We start from the raw sequence: 20,207 nt of genomic DNA, 5'->3' as shown, positions 1-20,207 counted from the left end.
ATCAGATGGTCTATTGTAAATTCCAATAAATCCTATTAAATAATAAATAGGTCAGTTTGGTCGATTCTAAAAACTACCATCTGTCTCACTTCTTTTTCCATTGATAATGTATAGGTTGTTGAGGGATTTTTCATCATCATCTTTGAATGATGGCAATTCTACTAGTTTTTTCTTTTATAGTTATTTATTTATTTATAGTTTTGTGTCTCTTACTTTTTTTTTTGGCATTTTTAGTTTTTTCTTCAATTTTATTTACTTACAAATAATAGACATGACACATTCTCCGATTTAATTACTAACAAATATATAATATTTAAATATGAACTATTTTTATAATACAATTACAGATTGTTGATTAGTTTAAAATTTGAAAATAGTTAATGGAATTTTCTTTATAGCAAAAAGGAAGGGAGGAAATAAAAAAGACACGGAGCTAAGCAAATTTTAAAAGGCATATTTTTACAATTGTAAACTGATAGACTGCATCTGTTCATCTTAATTAACAGCTTAACAGATTGATATTACATGAAATTATGGGCTGTGCAAATCTTTTCATAGGGTAAGAAATCTTCGCATTTCATAAATTTTTCATTTTCTCACTTTGCTATCACCTTCTACTTTTATCTTTTAACAAATGAGGAAATGTTCAAGAACTAACGTCAACAATAATCTTGAATCGCTGATTTTAATTATTTCTTATATTAGATCGACTTATATTTTCATACATTTTTTTCAGAGTAACAATATATTTAGAGTAATACCCCAAATAGGTCTCCAAAGATTTGTCGGTCCGACAGATTTGTCCCCCAAAAAAATTAACTAGGTCCCAAGTCCCTAAAATTACTATATATATGCTATATAGGTCCCCAAGCCAGGTTGAACCGGTTAACATGACACTCTCTCTCCTACGTGGAGGTTGTAGGTGTGACGTGTCAGATAAAGCAACACGTGTCATGCTCTGGACAAATTAGTCCCTGAACATGTGGCTAAAACGACGTCGTTTTAGGAACAACGCCAAACGACACCGTTTTGAGGGGATAGATTCATCCCTATCTTTGTTCCCTGGTTCTCGAAACTTCGACTTTTTAAAGTCAAATAGGTCTCCAAAAATTTTATTATAAGTCAAAAAGGTCCCTGAATTTATAGTATATATATCAAATTGGTCCCCTCGAATTAAGCAACTAAAACCATAATTAGAACCAAATCATGATGAAATTATCCAAAGTATGTCAAAATATGCAGTCTCAAGCACATAAAATGACAGATCTCAAGTATAATTACAGTCAACAAAGGGGATCATACTAATACATTGTCTTGTGGTCATGGTAACCCAAGTTCAAGAAAAATTTCTATAGGTCAAAGAAACAAATCAAGTCAATGTCCATTGGAAGAAATTTTCTTATTTCTCCATTAATGTACACAAGTATCCCTTTGTGTCTCTAACAAAACTTTCACTACGGTAAAATACAGGTACCATGTCTTTACTCATTGAAATACCAAAAAATAAAACTCTGTCACAAGTTAACCAAGCAACCAACACAATACAACAACGTCATAATAGAATAAAAAATTTAAATACCTATATTATTTTTGTTATTATCAAATATCTATCGGTAACCACTTCACATCTCTCATTTAAGCTACACCTGCAACAAACTGTCTTTGATCTATTCTAAACATACATCACATGCACGTTCATCATACTACACTCTTTACTGTCAATTTAATACGGCAAAAACTAACTTAACTTATCTCAAACAATGGCGATATATACGACACACCACCACCAAGCAGTCCCTATTCACACTGTCAAAGCACCATTACGAACTTGGATAAACGTTAATGGAGGTGAAGAATATGAAGGGTTAGGTCGTAAAATCTAGGTAAGGGTTTGGGATACTTGTAATTTTACAAAGAGAAAGGGAAATGATACATTTTTTTATATAAGTTACCTACTGACGAATTCTAATTGTTTAACTATAATTATACTTGAGATCTGCAATTTCATGTGCTTGAGACTGCATATTTTGACATACTTTGGATAAATTTTATCATGATTTGATTCTAATTATGGTTCTAGTTGCTTAATTTAAGGGGACCAATTTGATAGATATACTATAAATTCAGGGACCTTTTTGACTTATAACAAAATTTTTGGGGACCTATTTGACTTTAGAAAGTCGAAGTTTCGAGAACCAGAAAACAAAGTTGGGGACGAATTTGTCCCCTCAAAACGGCGTTGTTTGGTGTTGTTCCAAAACGACGTCGTTTTAGCCACGTGTTCAGGGACTAATCTGTCCTGAGCGTGACACGTGTTGCTTTACCTGACACGTCACACCTATAACCTCCACGTAGGAGAGAGAATGTCGTGTTAACCGGTTCAACCTGACTTGGGGACTTATATGGCATATATCTAGTAATCTTAGGGACCTAGGATCTAGTTAATTTTTCTGGGGGACAAATCTGTCGGACTGCCAAATCTTTGGGAACCTATTTGGAGTAATACTCATATATTTATATTGGACCGACATAAATAACTCCCCAAAATATAAATTGGATTAATAATTTTTTTTAATTTTCATAATATTTTTAAGTCCATTAAGACAAAAACTAATCCATCGCAGATGCAAATTTTATTATTGAAGAATTTTTTGTTAACTAATAAATTATTACATATATAAAATGATATTTAAATCTAAACACTTACTTAAATAGATAAATGAATTAATTATTTGACTAACTCGAATTGATCCAAGGTTTAATTGGTGGACTTTGTCGGGTCGGGACGTCTGCCACCCGTAGGCCCTGGTTGACACCGGTACCCAATGACCATGTCCAAATTACTAGAACCAAGAATCTACTACCAGTAAGACAAGAATGTCTGAGTTTCCAAGAAGTCACATACTAGGACTTGGCTGACTTTATTATATAATATAAAAACAGTTATTATATAAATCATGGCTCATGATTGCTGAATTAGTCACCGACGCGCTTTCTGTTTTCCTTCAAAAACAAAAACCAAATCATCATTTCCACCTTTAATTCCTCCCTCCATTCTCAAGTCAACATTATATGCAGCTACACATATTTTGTTGTAACGTTCTAGATACATATTTTTAATTATATCGATTTTACCTGTCATGTCGGAGATTCAAATCCGGCAACTTAACCAGTTGAGGGAGATATTCGCTCGCTTCGACATGGATTCAGACGGAAGTCTGACCATGTTGGAGCTAGCGGCACTCCTAAGGTCACTCGGGATGAAACCCTCGGGTGACCAACTCCAAGCACTGCTTAAAAAGATGGACTCCAATGGCAATGGCTCCGTCGAGTTCAATGAACTCGTCAGAGCCATAATGCCGGACATGGATGCTCAGATTCTGCTTAATCAAGAACAGTTACTTGCCATGTTTAAGTGCTTTGATCGCGACGGCAACGGCTATATCTCGGCTGCCGAGTTGGCCGGTGCAATGGCGAAGATGGGCCAGCCGTTAACGTACCGCGAGCTGACTGAGATGATCAAGGAGGCTGACACGGATGGTGATGGTGTTATCAGCTTCAATGAATTTGCAGCTATCATGTCTCGCTCTGCATCTGATTTCTTAGGACTCAAGAAGAAAACAAGTTCATTGGACTAACTTCTTGTAGATTCTTGTGTTTTTCTTTTCTTCTTTTTCATTGTTTTGTTTGATCTGTAGCTTGTACTATAATAATTCTGTAGTTTTTCTGTTAGTATCTGGTGAATACTCAGACACGAAGATATCCGAAGATAATATCTAAGATGTTGATAGTTTGATATATATTATGTTATATATTTTAGTTAAATATGTCAAACTATGTAACGGTGCTATTATCTTCGTATGAAATATGGAATCAAATAAGGGCATTTGATTTGTTGAAATAGTAGATTGGTGATTTTGAATTTGAATTTTTCTGACTGCATAATTTAGGAGTTAGATCTATGAATTATGACATGGTGTATTCAACTTGAAGAATATACAATAATGAGATGTCAGTTACTTGAATTAGTAGTGGAAGTTAGTGCTTTGCCAAATACCAGTAAATGCATATTTGTCAACGCCTGGTTTTGTTGAATGAGTGTTTTCAACACACATTTTGACAATTCAGAAATTGGACAACAGGACAACAATGTCACAATTTGGCTCGTTATTTTATTGTTAGATCACAATCATAAGAACTGTTTATGGCAGGGCTAGTTACACAAATAAGATATTTTGCTGGTTTTTTTGGAGCTTTTGTTTTGATCTCTCTATGTTTCATCCTACTTAATGTGTTTAAGTTTGAAATATGCCTGCATAAACTTTATCTATGTAAATAGTTTTCTTTTCATTGTTTATTAATAATGAGAATTGGTTTCAAGTTCTTAATCTGTACCCTTTATGTAGCCAGAACATCTTCTGAATAATAATGAACAAAGTGTAGTATAGTATGAATGAAAGAATACATCAAAATTTACTAACATGATTATTTAACATAACCTTCCTTTGATCATGAAGAAGCTATATCATAAACTCATAATCATCTGAACAAAATCCAAGGTAAAGGGCTGGTGTCGCGCCCCGAGGAAGACGCTTGCTCTACCTTAAATATGTACAATTGGAAGAAGGTTGTACCTCAAAGCCTATGAAAAAATTTACATCTATGTCCTCATGGATGAATTTTACAATACAAAAAAAAGTGGGAGAAAGAAAAATGTCTGCAATCATTGGTGCATAGCTCTCCCTTCTATATGGAAGGATGCTTCCATGCGTCTAGACCCTTCGAATCGCTTGGAAGCTTCCAAACGAGCCGTGAATCCAACGGTGTTGTGTCTTATTGATCTCTGCCTCACCACATTACAGTATTCTGGATCATTTGTTTGTCCATCTTTTCTTATCCATTGTATCATTTGATGGAACATGGGGAAGAATCGCATTTGGATGGAAGCGTAGGTGAAATATGGAAGGAGTGCGGCGACAAGGACTAGCAGAGTGATGATCCAGTAAGATGGAGCCGGGGCCAGAGCTTCGACGAAGACCTTAAAGGCAGTGGTTGAGATGGTTGGAGTAATGGCTCCATAGGCTAAAAGGAATATGTACCATAATGCAATGCTTCCCCAAATGAAAATATGTTGAATATAAGTGAAGTAACTAATGGACAATGCCATTTGGCAATTCACCACCCACACTACACAAGTGTACATGGTGGCCCCGAGGACTTCCATCTCGCCAACTTGGCCGCCTTTTCTGAATGCTTGGTGCTGCAATGTGTTAATGCAGAAGAAGAATATGATGGCAGAGCTAGCAACACCATTGAACATCCAGCCGGCGATTCGCTTCCAGCTAAATAGGATGTTTTGCACACCTTCTTGATATAGTAGTGGAAACTGAAAAATGAACACAAATGCAACATGTTATGACATGAAAATGAGTGGCATCACAATTGAGTTTTGAAGGATTCTCTAATCTCTCTACCTTGAGGCATATTTTAGAAGAGACATCTTGGTCGAACACTCCCAACGCAATCACCGGTAGCGACGTGAAGAAGACATTATAGAGTGACATGAACCAGTCATTGTATGCAGCTTGTCCTGAGAATGAGGCATACATCTCAAAGAAGAACAGAGTGAAGCCGAAGGCGACATTCTTGTAAAAGAAGTAACATATCTGCCAAACACAAAGACAAAGTTTGTCAAAACCAATCTTAGCAACAGAATATGTAAACACTAAACACAAGACAAGATTGTTACCATGGATGAGATCCTTCTATAACACCAGTGTCCGTGCACAAGAAGTAAGCGTTCCAAAAATCGAAATTGCGCAATTGCAATATCACTTGACATAACAGCTTGCATTCCTTCAACACCATTGATACCAATTCCAATGTCTGCTTCTTGAAGCATTCCAACATCGTTTGCGCCGTCTCCAATTGCTAGAGTTGTACTTCCAGTTTTATTCTTAACCAACCTTGTGACCTGAATTATTATAACAGAAATTCCTTTTAAGAGACTGAAAATTTTCATCTTCTACATGAATAAGAAAGGAACATTAAACTACCAAGTAAAACTTACAAGTGCTTTCTGCTTGGGAGACGAACGACAGCATATAACAGACGCGCAGCCAACAGCAAGTTCAAGAAACAAGTCCTTGACATCATCCTCCAATGCATAAGTAAGAGACTTCCCATCAATAATCAGAGCCAGCGCCTCGGCGTTTTCATCTGATCTAGAAAGTAGTTTCTTTCCCTCCTGTATTTGACGAAGAACACTCGCCTTCATGGCCTAAAGAATCAGTTAAGTTCCATCAGAATCATACAACATATCATTGCCTGAAGCACATTGGAATACCAAACTATGCCTATTGAAAGAAATTATAGTTCAAATTTGAGGCTTACAGCATCAGAAGCAGTCTTATCCTCCATTTTTTCCAGTGATTTGGTTTCTGGGGTGTCTGAGCTAATTATGATTTGTGTCATCCCTTGTCTGAGTAAACTACAAGCAAATCTGCAGTTACAAAAAAACAAACCAAATTAGTTACATCATGTTATTTGTAAATAGGAATCCAAAATTTACAGATAATCTTTGAAATTAAACTAATTACCCAATATTGATTGCTGTCTCCATTTTATCCCCAGTCAGAACCCATAGCTTAATCCCAGCCTGTGCTAGTTTGTCAATGCACTCGGGAACCTGCACACGACGAATCGATTCATAAGTACACAAGCGAAAAAAAGAGTGCAAGGATCTTGTTTCCTCTACTTCAGGGGGGAAATGAACTTACCCCATCTTGAAGTTTGTCTTCAACAGCAGTAGCACCAAGAAGAATCAAATCCTTCTCCATGTTGTTTACTATTTCCTCTACAATTTGCTCTTGATCTGCACTCACTAAGTTCTTGGCCTCTGTGAATTCTATATTGAATTGGTTGTACTCTTCCTCTTTAAGTTCGCGATACGCAAGTATCAAGGTCCTCAAACCAGAATCAGCATAAATGCTAATGTGTTCCTTAGTCTTCTCTTCATACTCCCTTCCGTTTCTTGCAAGTCTTTCAAACATGACACTGTTTATGCAAGCAACAATGAAAGTGAAATTAATGCTTAGAACTTAAGAAAACAAGATTGAAATGGTTTCTATATAAATCTTTAACTAGTATGTCTAAGAAATGAAGAACAAGATTACAAACCTATCGGCGCCTTTGCTAAGTAGTAGTAGTTTCCCTTCCTCATCTCTTACAATTACAGACATTCGCTTCCTCGCGCTGCTAAACTCCAATACATTTAGAAGTTTGTAGGACCTGAAAAAGTGAAATGACATGCTGTTATTAATGCAAAAGAAATCAGATTGTGAAGACTTGATATCCAAGAAAAAGAAAAGTAAACTGACCTTTCAATTCTCTGGCCTGTTCTGGGATCAAATTCGCGCAGCGAAATAGCCGTGTGTGTCCTTTCATAGAACTCAAACCCAAGTTCTCTGGCTGCAATCACAAAAGCTGCCTCATCCGGCGATTCAGCTTCGTACGAAACCTTGCCAGTTACTTCATCAACCTCAGGTATTGCAGTATGACATACAGCCAACAAAGTTAGGAAGTTGTGAATGACATTGGCATGAGGCTCTTTGACCCAATTTCCATTCATGATCCTTTCATCTGTGAAGTTAAAGCCTTTAATGGATGGCTTTGCAACATTGTTGTTAGACCTTTGTCCAAATGGTGAGTCTTTTCTCTTAGATAGAGCTCTCTCAACTTCTGTAATTGTTCGTCCGTAAGCAACGCCGGCTATAGAACACTTGATGAACTCCATAGAATTGCAAGTCAAAGTTCCTGTTTTATCCGAAAGGATGGTGTCAACTTGACCAAGTTCCTCATTCAAATTCGATGTGCGAGCATGCGCCGGCCTATCAGTTTCTGGATAGTACATGTGCACATCCTGGTTGATGAAAATGCTCTGAAGAACTTTCACAATTTCGATGGATACATAGAGGGAGATTGGAATCAAGTAACCATACAACATAAGTGCTGTCAAGAAATGAAGAAGTGCAGCTTCCACTGGTTTATTGGGATCAAAGTAAACTGTGGTATCATCAGGCCTAAGGTACCATCTCTTCATTCTTCCATCATCAATGTCTTCGTTTGTCCAAATCCCAAAGAATATGGACCCAATAAAAGAAAGCAAAATCAAAACAAAGAACAAGAAGTAGATAATCTTATCCATTCTTCTCTCAACTTTGCTTCTTTTTGATGGTGGTTCTGTTGCATTCTGCATAACCTTTGTATCATGACCAGTGAAGATTACCACACCAAACACAAAATCTGTGTTCCTCAGCTTCGAGTCGCGAAGCAGTATCTGCTGAGGTGCAAGAGGATACTGCTGATCCTCATACTCCATGCTGCCTACAAATGTGTACAAATTCGCATTTGGATCTTCACATTTGATAATAGCCTTGAAATTTTGGTAGTTTGAGTCTTCCTGCAACTTTGAAGTTGTTTCCAGTGCTTGTTTCAGCTTCAGATTTGTTTCTCCATCAAGATTCATGGTCTCAACATAGCAAATCGCGTCGTCATAGCTCGACGAAAGTAAGATGAGATCAGCAGGGAAAAATTCATCCTTTTCCACCTTCACTATGTCTCCAACCCTTAAATTTCTCCATTTAGATGTTTCAAAAACACCATTTCCACGATGTACCTTAACCTTTCTGTTATTCATCTCAATATCCTGATGAAATTAAGACACAATTTTATCAACCTAGGAATTATCAAAAGTAACAGAATCTAGTCTAGTATACTACTTATGCAAATGACCCAAAAGGAATTGAACATATTTCATAACAAAACAAGTGTAATTAACATAATTTAAGTTGAAGCTAACACCATATCACAGAATATTAGTATATTACCTGCTGTTTTCGCCTATAATCTTCGATGAACTCTTTGGCCATTGTAGCAGCAACCACAACCAATAAAGGAACAACATTGCTGATCGCCGAGTATGGCGCAACCGGAAAGAAGGACAAAATTGCCACCACAAGGAAGTAGAAATTTGCAACTCTCCTAAACTGCTCAAACAATGATTTTGGTAGAAAAGTTGCTAATGTATATTTAGTAGTCCTAACATAATTATCACCATAATTTTGAAGACTAGCTTCAACACGCTCAGGATCATTGCAATAAACTTTCCTTGAGAAACCAGGTCCACCTATAAGAGAATGTTCATCTTTCATTGAAGCTTTACCACAAGTGAATGCATGGATTCTACTGAAATGGTGCTTCCTCCTCCTTCCACCAGCCATTTTTGTTGAATCTCCAAGTAATCAAGCTCCTCAAAAAATCAAAAAACCAGATTTTGATACCAGCCCAAGATCTTATTGAACCAAATGAATGAAAGAATGGAACAAACTAAACCAAACCAAACCAAGTTCTATACAAAAAGTTCTGTACTCTTGAACTAAAAAAAGAAAAGAGTGATGAAGACAAATTGATAAGACCCCAGAAAGGAAAAAGGACACCTTATTATACAAGTAATGAAATTTGAACAGAGAGAATAAAAAATATTTAATTAATAAATGAATAATGACGAAGATGAAGAAGGTGTTATTATTATAGCTCTCATTTCCCTCTAATTCCCTTCCCTACCCGAAGCTGAAAGGTATAACTTGTCAATGAAACTGAATAGGAACAAGAACACGGCAATGTCTTTGATTGAGAAATTTACAAAGAAGACTTAGCACCCCATTTTGACCAAAACTCTCTCTCTTACAAATTCATGGACTTTTTCCAAGTTGCACATGTGAAAATTTATAATTTAATAGATGTTTCTATATGCTTTCCCTGTGCTTGGTCTCCAAGACTCACGTAATGGACGAATACATGAATATTCTTCACAAAGTTTTCTTTTTTATTCTTTTCTTCTAGTAGTGTAACATTTTCTCCTGGGGTGAAAAAGAAACATCATGCTCTTGTATGAATTGGATTATAAGAATGACCGGTTTTTAGGTATAAAAGCAAATTAACACGTCTAAATATATATAATTCAAATTTATTTTCTCTAATTTCATAACTTTTTTTACTCAGTAAAACATTATTTCGTTACAGCTTGCGTTATCGAACTGCTAGATTGTTCAAGTTCGTCAATAATTTAGAGCAGTTAACGTTTAGGGATAATTTTGGTAAAATTAAATATTAGAGATATTTTATAAAAAAAAATTATAAATATCAAAAACAAAAGATATATTTTGCTTAACAAATAATGACTTAATTACTATGACATATATAAATATAATAATATTATTTATACATCAAATATTCTTAATACCTATAAAATTATAATTATTTCTTTTTATAATTGATATCATTTTAATATCAATATTTTCATAATAATTAATATGTATATAAAAAGAAATATACACATATCTGAATTAATACAAATATATACTAAATCATACCACTTTTATACTAAAAATCAACCACAATTAAATATTGTGTATATAAAATATGTATTAAAATACTAAATATATATATAAAAATAGTAAAATACAACATAAAAATATAGCTACAGAAAGTAACATGTATTTAAAGCCAATTCATGTGTCGTTGTCAAATGACAAATATAGTAGAATAGATTATAGAACACAGGTTCTGGCTGGCAAGTATAGCGTTGGCGTAGTTTAGGAGAACCCGAATTAAATGCTAACTGCTAAGATGAAAAAATTTTATTTAATTCAAGTTTTCAAATAAATAATTGGAGGCTAATTAATGAGCGCGCTGAAAATTTTGCACATATAGGTTTTCTAGAAAGTTTTTTGTCTCGAAACCAAGATTGGTACCATTAAAGTTCCGCCATTATACATGAACAATATTTAGATTTAGATTCAGATTTATAACTAGACAATTTTTTTTTTTTTTACTTTTGCTATTTAAGCGTTTCACATTTTTAACTCAAGATATAATAAAAGAATAAATTTGTTACACATCCAAATAATATTATTGTCCAAGTCTAATTAAGTAGATTTAACACCAACAAAAATCACTGTCATTAAAAAGAGTGTGATTGCACGCGCTATATTATTGTCGTCTTCTTTTGTGTTCCTCTTCTTCTTTTTTTTTTCATTCTCCTCCTGCTTCTTCTCCTTCTCCTTCTTTGCGTTTTTTTTTTTCATTGTCATTTTTTTTGTTGTTGTTATTATTGTTGTTATTGTATTAAAAGGTAAGGAGAAATAGTTTTAAATTGTACAGGACAATAAATCTAAAGGTACCTTAATTTACTCAAAAATAAATCAAAATTATATAATAATAATTAAAACATAATTAATTTAAAAATAAACCGAAATTACATAATGAAGATTTATTGTAATAATTAGCTAAGCTATAAATTAAATTAATTCATGTTTAACTTTTAAGTTAATTTTATGAAGATTTTAGTTCTAGGTAAATGTCAAAAGCTTTCTAGAATATTATTAGTATAATCTAAAAAAGAATAGGTATCTTCTTATTTTCTTTTTATACGTTATATTTCCATTTATTTCATTTGATGACATTGTACCTGTTTTTAACTTTTTAAACTACATATATCTATCACAATAAGATAAGATTCATTGAAAAATCCACTTAAATACAAATGATGATGAGAGGGGAAAAAGAAAGTTACGTAAATGAAAGTTTAGTTTAATAATGTTAATGGAGTGGATCTGACAAAATACAAGTTGAATGCAATTATACTAGAAGTACATAAAAAAGTAATTATTAAATTAATTATTTAATTTTATATAAATATATTAAAATATAAAATATATTTAAATTAAATTATATATGTATTTATAAATAAATATATGATAATTAATATTTTGTATATACTATATATGCAGATATTATTTTTGAATAAAATGGTAAAATAAAATTGATGCATAATTGGGTTGAGTTGGTGAGAGAGAAAAGGAAGGTGTAAATCCAAAGATAACAAAAGTCCAAAGATGTTGTATTTTAGGAATTTGGAGAATACGTTAACGATGCGTGGGAGAAGGGTTAGGTCAAAGAGGCTGCCCCTTCACATGCTCTTAATTATTATTATAATTACTACTTACTACTTACTAATTAAATTACTACTACATACAACCACCATAATTTTTCTTCTCAAAATGGTATGATTCCTCTGCATTAATTTAACAAAAATATCTCTGAACAATAATAAAAATCAATTATCAAATTAATTATTATATTCGTATATATTTATACATGTTTTAGGTTTTTTAGTAGAATAATTAATTATTAACATAATTAAATTTTTCATAAACATAAAAATCAATCACTATTACAATTCTATGATTTATTCATACTTTTATTATAAATATACATCTAATTTAATTATATTATTTATAAATTTTGATTATATAATAATAAAGTTTGCTAATGAATTATACTTCAAATGGCATAATCTCCTTATACTCTGAAGTTATCAGTTCGAATCTTTATATCTTTGGTAAAAAAAAAAATTTATATAATAAAGTTTGACTATAAATATAAACACGAAAAAATATTTTTTTTCCATAATATCGATTGGTTGACTGCTAATATATATATATATATATATATATATATATATATATATATATATATATATATATATATGGTCTTATAAGTTATAACAATTTCATTTAACAAAAAATTGAGAGGTTTTGTTTATTTACTTATTTATTTTTAAGATGGCTCTAGCTATAACTATATGAATTCCAGGATAAATAAAACAAAGATTTAATCAAAATTGAAAATGTCTTGACCCATTAATTTGGATTTTGGATTTAAGTTTAAAAATTGAAATATAATTTTTAACCGGGAAACAGCCTTTTACTTTAATTTATTGAACCGCTTTATGCCGGTAAGGTTGACTTAATAAGAATTCTGAAATATAATAATATGGAGTTATTTAAAAGATAACAACAATATAATGAATATATAGAATAGTCTCATTAAAAATACATCAACAATTAAATACACGTGGTTTTGATACAAAGTTCTTTTCCTTCATTACGATGATGGCTTTATTTGAAGTTTCTAGATAAAATGATTAGTATATATTTGAACCATTAATTTTATTATCCAGATATAATTTAAACTTTCTAACTAACCAATAAAAAAATATATAATACAGAATAAAGTAGAATATGGTACACACTAATGGCCATAACCACGCTCCATGCCATAATAATGCAAGTTTCTAACATAGCAAAATTTAAAAGTAGAGGTAGAATATGATATACTTTGGAGAATTTAATTTCGAAATAATATTAGTATAAAATAATTTTATACATATATTTAATTATGTAATATTATATTAATAAAAATAATTATTTTTAAAAATATTTAAAATGATCATAATTTATTATTTTTTATTATCATTTTTAGTTATCAATTCAATTCATTTAATCTAGTTTATAATGATTCAATAAGGCTGCGTTTGTTTATAGGATTGGAATACTGAGACAAGGACACAAAAATACAAAATCGTATTTAACAGATGAGACATAAATAGAGATATTATGTCTAAAAACACTAAATTAGTATATTTTGTGTCCATCCTGATAGAAAAGACAGAAAAACTAATAAGAGACACAACTTATTTTTTATTTTTTCCTCACTATTCTTGTTAATTTTTAATAAATATCTTTTTTATTATTATATTTTTCTTCTCAAAATTTTTTAATGAAAAAAATGAGAATAAATTGGATTTTTATAATTTCTTCTAATTTATCACCAAATTGAATACAGAAACACAATTTTTTATATCTTTGTCCTTTGTGTCTTGTTCTCAGTGTCTTGTCTTGTCCCGTTCTTAGAAACAAACGCACCCTTAACATACTTTTAACCTACACTTTTAACTTTTAAAAAAAAATCTCTACAACCAAGCAAAATACTTAACTAAGTCCAACCAAGTTGTTATAACCGTTTTTCACATCACGCACTTCTTCTTCTTTTTCTTCTCCTTCTCCTTCGCACACTACAAGAAAATCACTGAGTACCGTCGGAATTACCATTGGAGTTAGTGTCGATCTGTACCAGCGGATTTATCGTCAGATTTTTCGACGGAAAAGAGTAAAAATTCGTCGCCATAAAAGATTATCGTCGGAAGAGATTTTCCATGCTAAAGCCGATGGTAATTATTGGCGCGAAAATATAACTCACCAGCACCAATGTTACTGTCGGATTTTTAGTCGCTATATTCTGCCAATATCATGGTTTAGTGAAACACGTCGTTTTCCGACAGTAAATCCAACGGAAAAATTGAGTTAAAATTCAAATGCCAAACCTCTCTCTCTCTCTCTCTCTCTCTCTCTCTCTCTCTCTCTCTCTCTCTCTCTCTCTCTCTCTCTCTCTCTCTCTCTCTCTCTCTCTCTCTCTCCATCGAACTATCACCGTCGCCACTGCCGGGAGCTCATCAGGAGCTTACAGTCATCGTCACCGCGCGCCTGGAGTACTTACTGGAGCCACCGCTGCACGTCATTGTCGATTCTGCTGCTGCTACTATCCCCACCGCATCCTACGCCATGGTTGCCATTTACGTTGTCATCACTGTCGTCTCTGTTACCACTACGTTAAAGAGACCCTACAGCTACTATCTTCAGATTTATTGTTGGTATGGTTATTTTATTTTTATATATTAATTTGTGACTTTATTATTTTGTTAGGATTTTTGTTAGATCAGTGATTAAATTTGTTTAACAAAGTGTGTGATTAAGATTTGTTGTGTTAATTTAATGGATGTAAAAATTAAATAATGTTAGAGTAGATTTAGTAAGGTGAGATTAAGAGTGCTTGAGTTCTTGAAATATTATTTTAGTTGAATTTAGTGAATGAATTTTTTTCAATTACATTAAACTTATATTGCTTATTTTTGTCATGCCTCTTATTAGTTTGGTGAAATTAGAATTAAGTTTTAATTAATTAGAATAGTGAGTTTTATTTATTCTTTCAAATTAGTTTTTGAATTAGTTTTAGCTTGTGTATTTAATATGTTGTCCTTTTTATTATAATGGTACTATTTTCTTTGAGATTAGTTGAAGTTTGCTTGTTTTTGTTATTTGTGAGTAATATTGCAGGTTGGTTTTCTATCTCTGAATATAATGAATTGTTTTAATTTTATGTTGGACTTACTTTTCTTAAGATAGAGTTTTAGGACGGAAGTGGGAGAAAGTTACATAGTGGCACCTTCTCGAAATCTTTGTTTGCTGGAAAATTGTAAAGTTATAAGGGGTTGCACACTAGAACGGTTAGGATTTGATGTTTTATCGAATGCGTGTATGTTATAACTTATGCCTGCAGCTATTTTCCTATGAAAACTGTTATATTTATTTGATGGATGTCTCTGAATTAAGGAGAAGTTTTGCTAAATTATCATTTAAATTGTTTAAAACATGTTTGGTTTGTCAGAAAATGATAATTGTATTTGGCGGGAGATTCTAATTATAGGGTACACTCTGTCGAATTTTTTTTTAAAAATTAATAATTCGTGTTATTCGTTGAATTCTAAGGTGTGTGTTTTAATATGATTCCAAGTCATCGTCTATGAATGCATGATAGGAATAACGGTGGCCGAGAGATTTAAAACATGACTTCTTTGAGGTGGTTGACGCATTTCTTGCGCATGTCTTCAGCATGGAACCGTTTAGGTTTGAAAGAGTATCCAGGTGTCTGTGTCAAAAGTGTCGACTAACTAAGTGGTTAGGACCTGCGGACACAACGCTTCACCTCTGTCGGAACGGGTTCAAGAATGGGTATTGGATATGGACGAAACATGAAAAAGTGGACAAGCATGGAATTAACTTGTCTGCCTCGAAATTGAATAGCTGGGTCTGATGGTCGATCAACAAGAGTTCGGGTGGTGAGAGAACTAAACATGAAAAAAATGACTTGGGAGGGTAACAAAGAGAGATACAATGAGATGGTATTTTTTGCAACAGGTGTTATGGAATTAGAAGAGTCTGAACAAGAGCCTAACCCAGAGATAAAGAGATTTTATCATCTGTTAGAATCTGCTGTGAAACCTTTGTTTGAAGGGTGTGTTCATTCGGAGTTGTCTGTATGTATTAGAATGATAAGTATTAAGTCGGAGTCAAATCATATCCAAGAGTTTTTTGATAAGTGGACCACACTTTGTAACGAACTGGTATCTGTCAGGACAACGGGCATTCCCCGAAACCACTACAAAGCAAAGAAGTTAGTTTCAAAATTGGGTCTAAATTCGATAAAAATTGATTGTTTTTTGAATGGTTGAATGCTATATTACAAGAGGGATATAGACCTAACTGAGAGCAGATTTTGTAGATCAACGAGGTTCCAAGTCGAGAGAGAACAAATTGGTAAACGCCTGTTAAAGAGAGTTTCAATGAAACGGATGCACTACTTGCCCTTAATCCCTAGGTTGAAACGATTGTATACATTGATGTGTTCGGCCCCTCACATGACCTGGCATAGTAACAGCAAGAGAGATGATGGAATCATGACGCATTCGTCACATGGAGAAGCTTGGAAGCATTTTGATCAGGTCTATCCTACATTTGCAAGCGAGCCTAGAAACATTAGACTACCTTTGTGTTTTGACGGGTTCGCACCGAATTCTAATTTCGGTAACGCGTACTCTTGTTGTCCTATAGTTGTGACACCTTATAACTTGAGTCCCAAAATGTACATGATGGACCTTTACATGTTCCTAACTTGCATCATACCTGGGCCCATCAATCCCAAGACCAAAACAAATGTCTTCTTGCAGTTCTTGCTGGATGAGTTAAAGGAGTTATGGATCCATGGTGTAGAAATATATGATATTTCGATGAAAACAAATTTTTAACTGCATGTTGCATTGATGTGGACCATTAACGACTTTCCTGCATACGAGATGTTGTCAGGTTGGTCCACTCAGGGCAGAATGGCACGTCCCATTTGTATGGAGGATACAAAGACATTTTGGTTTATGAATGGCGGTAAGAATTCATGGTTTGATTGTCATCAAAGATTCCTCGACATGCATCATCCTTTTTGGAGCAACAAGGACTCGTTCAAAAAAAAAACTTAACAACAAAAGGCACCCGTGAGGTTGGGTGGTAGACAAGTTTGGCATCGTGTTAGTAAAATCTAAGGATCGTCGATAACATGGCAGGTTTGAGACCTACGGGATATGGCAGGAAGTATAATTAGACTAAAGAGAGTATATATTGGGAGTTACTTTATTGAAATGACAACTTGGTTTGACATTATCTTGATGTGATGCAGATTGAAAAAACGTGTTTGATAATATCATGCACACAGTAATAGATGATGAGCGAACAAAGGATAACGATAAGGCTAAGTTAGACTTGGCGGACATTTGTAGGCCACCAGATCTTAACTTAAAGAGACTTAATAACCAGCGGTGGGCTAAACCAAAGGAGGTGTTCGCTCTAACAAGGGTCATAGACAAAATGTTTGTAAGTAGAATAGAGGATTAAGGTTTCTTGATTGTTACGCCTTTAACTTGAGCAAGTGTGCAAACGTCTCACAGGATAGGCTTGCTAGGTTGAAGAGTCATGATTGTCACGTCTTCATGGAGTCTTTGCTTCCTGTCGTGTTTAGAGAACTTCCAACTAACATCTGAAAATTTCTCACAGAAATAAATGAGTTCTTTAGGGAGTTATGTGCCACAAAACTTAGTATTAATGATCTCATAGTTATAGACAAGAACATTCCCATCATACTTTTTAAGCTAGAGAGGATATTCCCTCCATCATTTGTTAACGTTATGAAACACTTAGTAATCCACCTACCGTACGAAGCAATACTATGTGGGCCGGTCCAATTTAAGTGGATGTACCTATTTGAGAGGATGATTGGTCCATTCAAGCGCATCATGAAGAACAGAGCTCAAATTGAGGGCAGCATTTGCGAAAGTTCTATATAGTGGTCGATTGGAAAGAAAACAAATAACACCAGAGTTTGGATTCGTGAGGATTCAGGAGGTGGTCTCATTTTGATTGGTTTAGTATGTTGCACAACATAATTCAATTATAGTATTTCTGTCACACTACATACAAGGTGTGCGTGCTTAAATTTGAATGGTACGATCCAAGTTCGCGACAAGGAATACAAAAGTACAAGGACTACGATATCACTGAAGTTAATGTAACTAGAAAATATAGGCACTACGATCCTTTTATTCTACCTCAAAATGCACGACAAGTATACTATTTGCCTTATTCGTGTTCATGCAAATCTAGTTAGGTGGTTGTGGTTAAGACTAAGCCAAGAGGCCGCATTGAGTCTGATGATAGGACAGAGGGTCAGGAACCTTACCAGATTAATGACTGGTGGACGAAATTGTGATAATCAATAATGGCTCCAAAGGCTTGGTGCTCTCAAACGTGAATCACACTTTATCACAACTCCGCACAACTAACCAGCAAGTGTACTGGGTCGTCCAAGTAATACCTTACGTGAGTAAGGGTCGATCCCACAGAGATTGTTGGTATAAAGTAAGCTATGGTCATCTTGTAAATCCCAGTCAGGCGGATTTAACTAATTTAAGAGATTATTGGATTCTTGAATAATAATAAAATAAACAGAAAATAAAGATAGAGTTACTCATGTAATTCAATGGTGGGAATTTCAGATAAGCGTATGGAGGTGTTGTGTTCCTTGTGAATCTTTGCAATCCTACTTCTTCCTTCCATTTTTTTATCACTCCTTTCTATGGCAAGCTGTATGTAGGCCATCACCGTAGTCAATGGCTACATCCCATCCTCTCAGTGAAAATGGTCCAAATGCTCTGTCACAACACGGCTAATCATCTGTCGGTTCTCGATCATGTTAGAATAGAATCCCTTGATTCTTTTGCGTTTGTCATCACGCCCAGCAATCGCGAGTTTGAAGCTCGTCACAGTCATTCAATCTCGAAATCCTACTCGGAATACCACAGACAAGGTTAGACTTTCCGGATTTCCATGAATGCCGCCATCAATTCTAGCTTATACCACGAAGATTCTGATTAAGGAATCCAAGAGATATGTGTCCGGTCTAAGGTAGAACGGAAGTGGTTGTCAGTCACGCGTGTTCATAGGTGAGAATGATGATGAGTGTCACGGATCATCACATTCATCAAGTTGAAGTGCAACGAATATCTTAGAACAAGAATAAATCAAATTGGATAGAAAATAGTAGTAATTGCATTAAAACTTGAGGTACAGCAGAGCTCCACACCCTTAATCTATGGTGTGTAGAAACTCCACCGTTGAAAATACATAAGTGATGAACGTCCAGGCATGGCCGAATGGCCAGCCCCCATGAAAGACCGAATGGTCAATCAAACTAGATAGTCCAAGACTCCTAAAACAATAGTAAAAAGTTCTATTTATACTAAACTAGTTACTAGGGTTTACAGAAGTAAGTAATTGATGCATAAATCCACTTCTGGGGCCCACTTGGTGTATGTTTGGGCTGAGCTTGATCTATCCACAAGCTGAAGCTTCTCTTGGAGTTGAACGCCAAGTTGTAACGTGTTTTGGGCATTCAACTCTGGTTCGTGACGTGTTTCTGGCGTTTGACTCCAGAATACAGCATGGAACTAGCGTTGAGCGCCAGTTTACATCATCAAATCTCAAACAAAGTATGGACTATTATATATTTCTGGAAAGCTCTAGATGTATACTTTCCAACGCCATTGAGAGTGCCCCATTTAGAGTTCTGTAACTCTTTAAAATCCATTTCGAGTGCAGGGAGGTCAGAATCCAACAGCATTAGCAGTCCTTTGTCAGCCTCCTATCAGAGTTTTGCTCAGGTCCTCAATTTCTGCCAGAAAATACCTGAAATCACAGAAAAACACACAAACTCATAGTAAAGTACAGAAATATGAATTTAGCATAAAAACGAATGAAAACATCCCTAAAAGTAACTAGATCATACTAAAAATTACCTAAAAACAATGCCAAAAAGCGTATAAATTATCCGCTCATCACAACACCAAACTTAAATTGTTGCTTGTCCCCAAGAAACTGAAAATAAATTAGGATAAAAAGAAGAGAATATACTATAAATCCCAGAATATCAATGAATATTAATTCTAATTAGATGAGCGGGACTTGTAACTTTTTGCTTCTGAACAGTTCTGGCATCTCACTTTTTCCTTTGAAGTTTAGAATGATTAGCTTCTCTAGGTACTTAGAATTTTGGATAGTGTTATTGATTCTCCTAGTTAAGTTTGT

At 34.1% G+C, this 20,207-nt stretch overlaps 2 protein-coding genes across 2 annotated transcripts; one reads left to right on the top strand and one right to left on the bottom strand.

The window, feature by feature from the left end:
- Positions 1 to 2,974: 2,974 nt before the first annotated feature.
- Positions 2,975 to 3,928, top strand: LOC130935821 (probable calcium-binding protein CML15). Its single transcript, XM_057865729.1, has one exon. The coding sequence runs from the start codon at positions 3,141 to 3,143 to the stop codon at positions 3,636 to 3,638; it is 498 nt and encodes a 165-aa protein (XP_057721712.1). The 5' UTR covers positions 2,975 to 3,140; the 3' UTR covers positions 3,639 to 3,928.
- A 488-nt stretch (positions 3,929 to 4,416) lies between these two features.
- Positions 4,417 to 9,673, bottom strand: LOC130935810 (putative phospholipid-transporting ATPase 9). Its single transcript, XM_057865717.1, has 10 exons — positions 8,889 to 9,673; positions 7,380 to 8,707; positions 7,180 to 7,290; positions 6,780 to 7,056; positions 6,600 to 6,688; positions 6,394 to 6,502; positions 6,071 to 6,280; positions 5,750 to 5,974; positions 5,475 to 5,666; positions 4,417 to 5,386 (listed from the first exon to the last, which is right to left on the bottom strand). Exons 1-10 carry the CDS (start codon positions 9,279 to 9,281, stop codon positions 4,724 to 4,726), a joined length of 3,597 nt encoding a protein of 1,198 aa, XP_057721700.1. The 5' UTR covers positions 9,282 to 9,673; the 3' UTR covers positions 4,417 to 4,723.
- Positions 9,674 to 20,207: the final 10,534 nt, after the last annotated feature.

The sequence above is a fragment of the Arachis stenosperma genome, chromosome 1, assembly GCF_014773155.1.
Source record: "Arachis stenosperma cultivar V10309 chromosome 1, arast.V10309.gnm1.PFL2, whole genome shotgun sequence".
NCBI lineage: Eukaryota > Viridiplantae > Streptophyta > Magnoliopsida > Fabales > Fabaceae > Arachis > Arachis stenosperma.
Note: the sequence above shows the minus strand (reverse complement) of the source record. Positions and strands in the feature narration are given on the sequence as shown.

Excerpts from the sequence above, each read along its gene's own strand:
- LOC130935810 (XM_057865717.1), bottom strand. The coding sequence starts at position 9,281 with ATGGCTGGTGGAAGGAGGAGGAAGCACCATTTCAGTAGAATCCATGCA. Across the intron at positions 7,291-7,379 it reads ACAGGCCAGAGAATTGAAAG|GTCCTACAAACTTCTAAATG; the intron begins GTCAGTTTACTT and ends TCACTTTTTCAG. Across the intron at positions 7,057-7,179 it reads CTTAGCAAAGGCGCCGATAG|TGTCATGTTTGAAAGACTTG; the intron begins GTTTGTAATCTT and ends TTGCATAAACAG.
- LOC130935821 (XM_057865729.1), top strand. The coding sequence starts at position 3,141 with ATGTCGGAGATTCAAATCCGGCAACTTAACCAGTTGAGGGAGATATTC.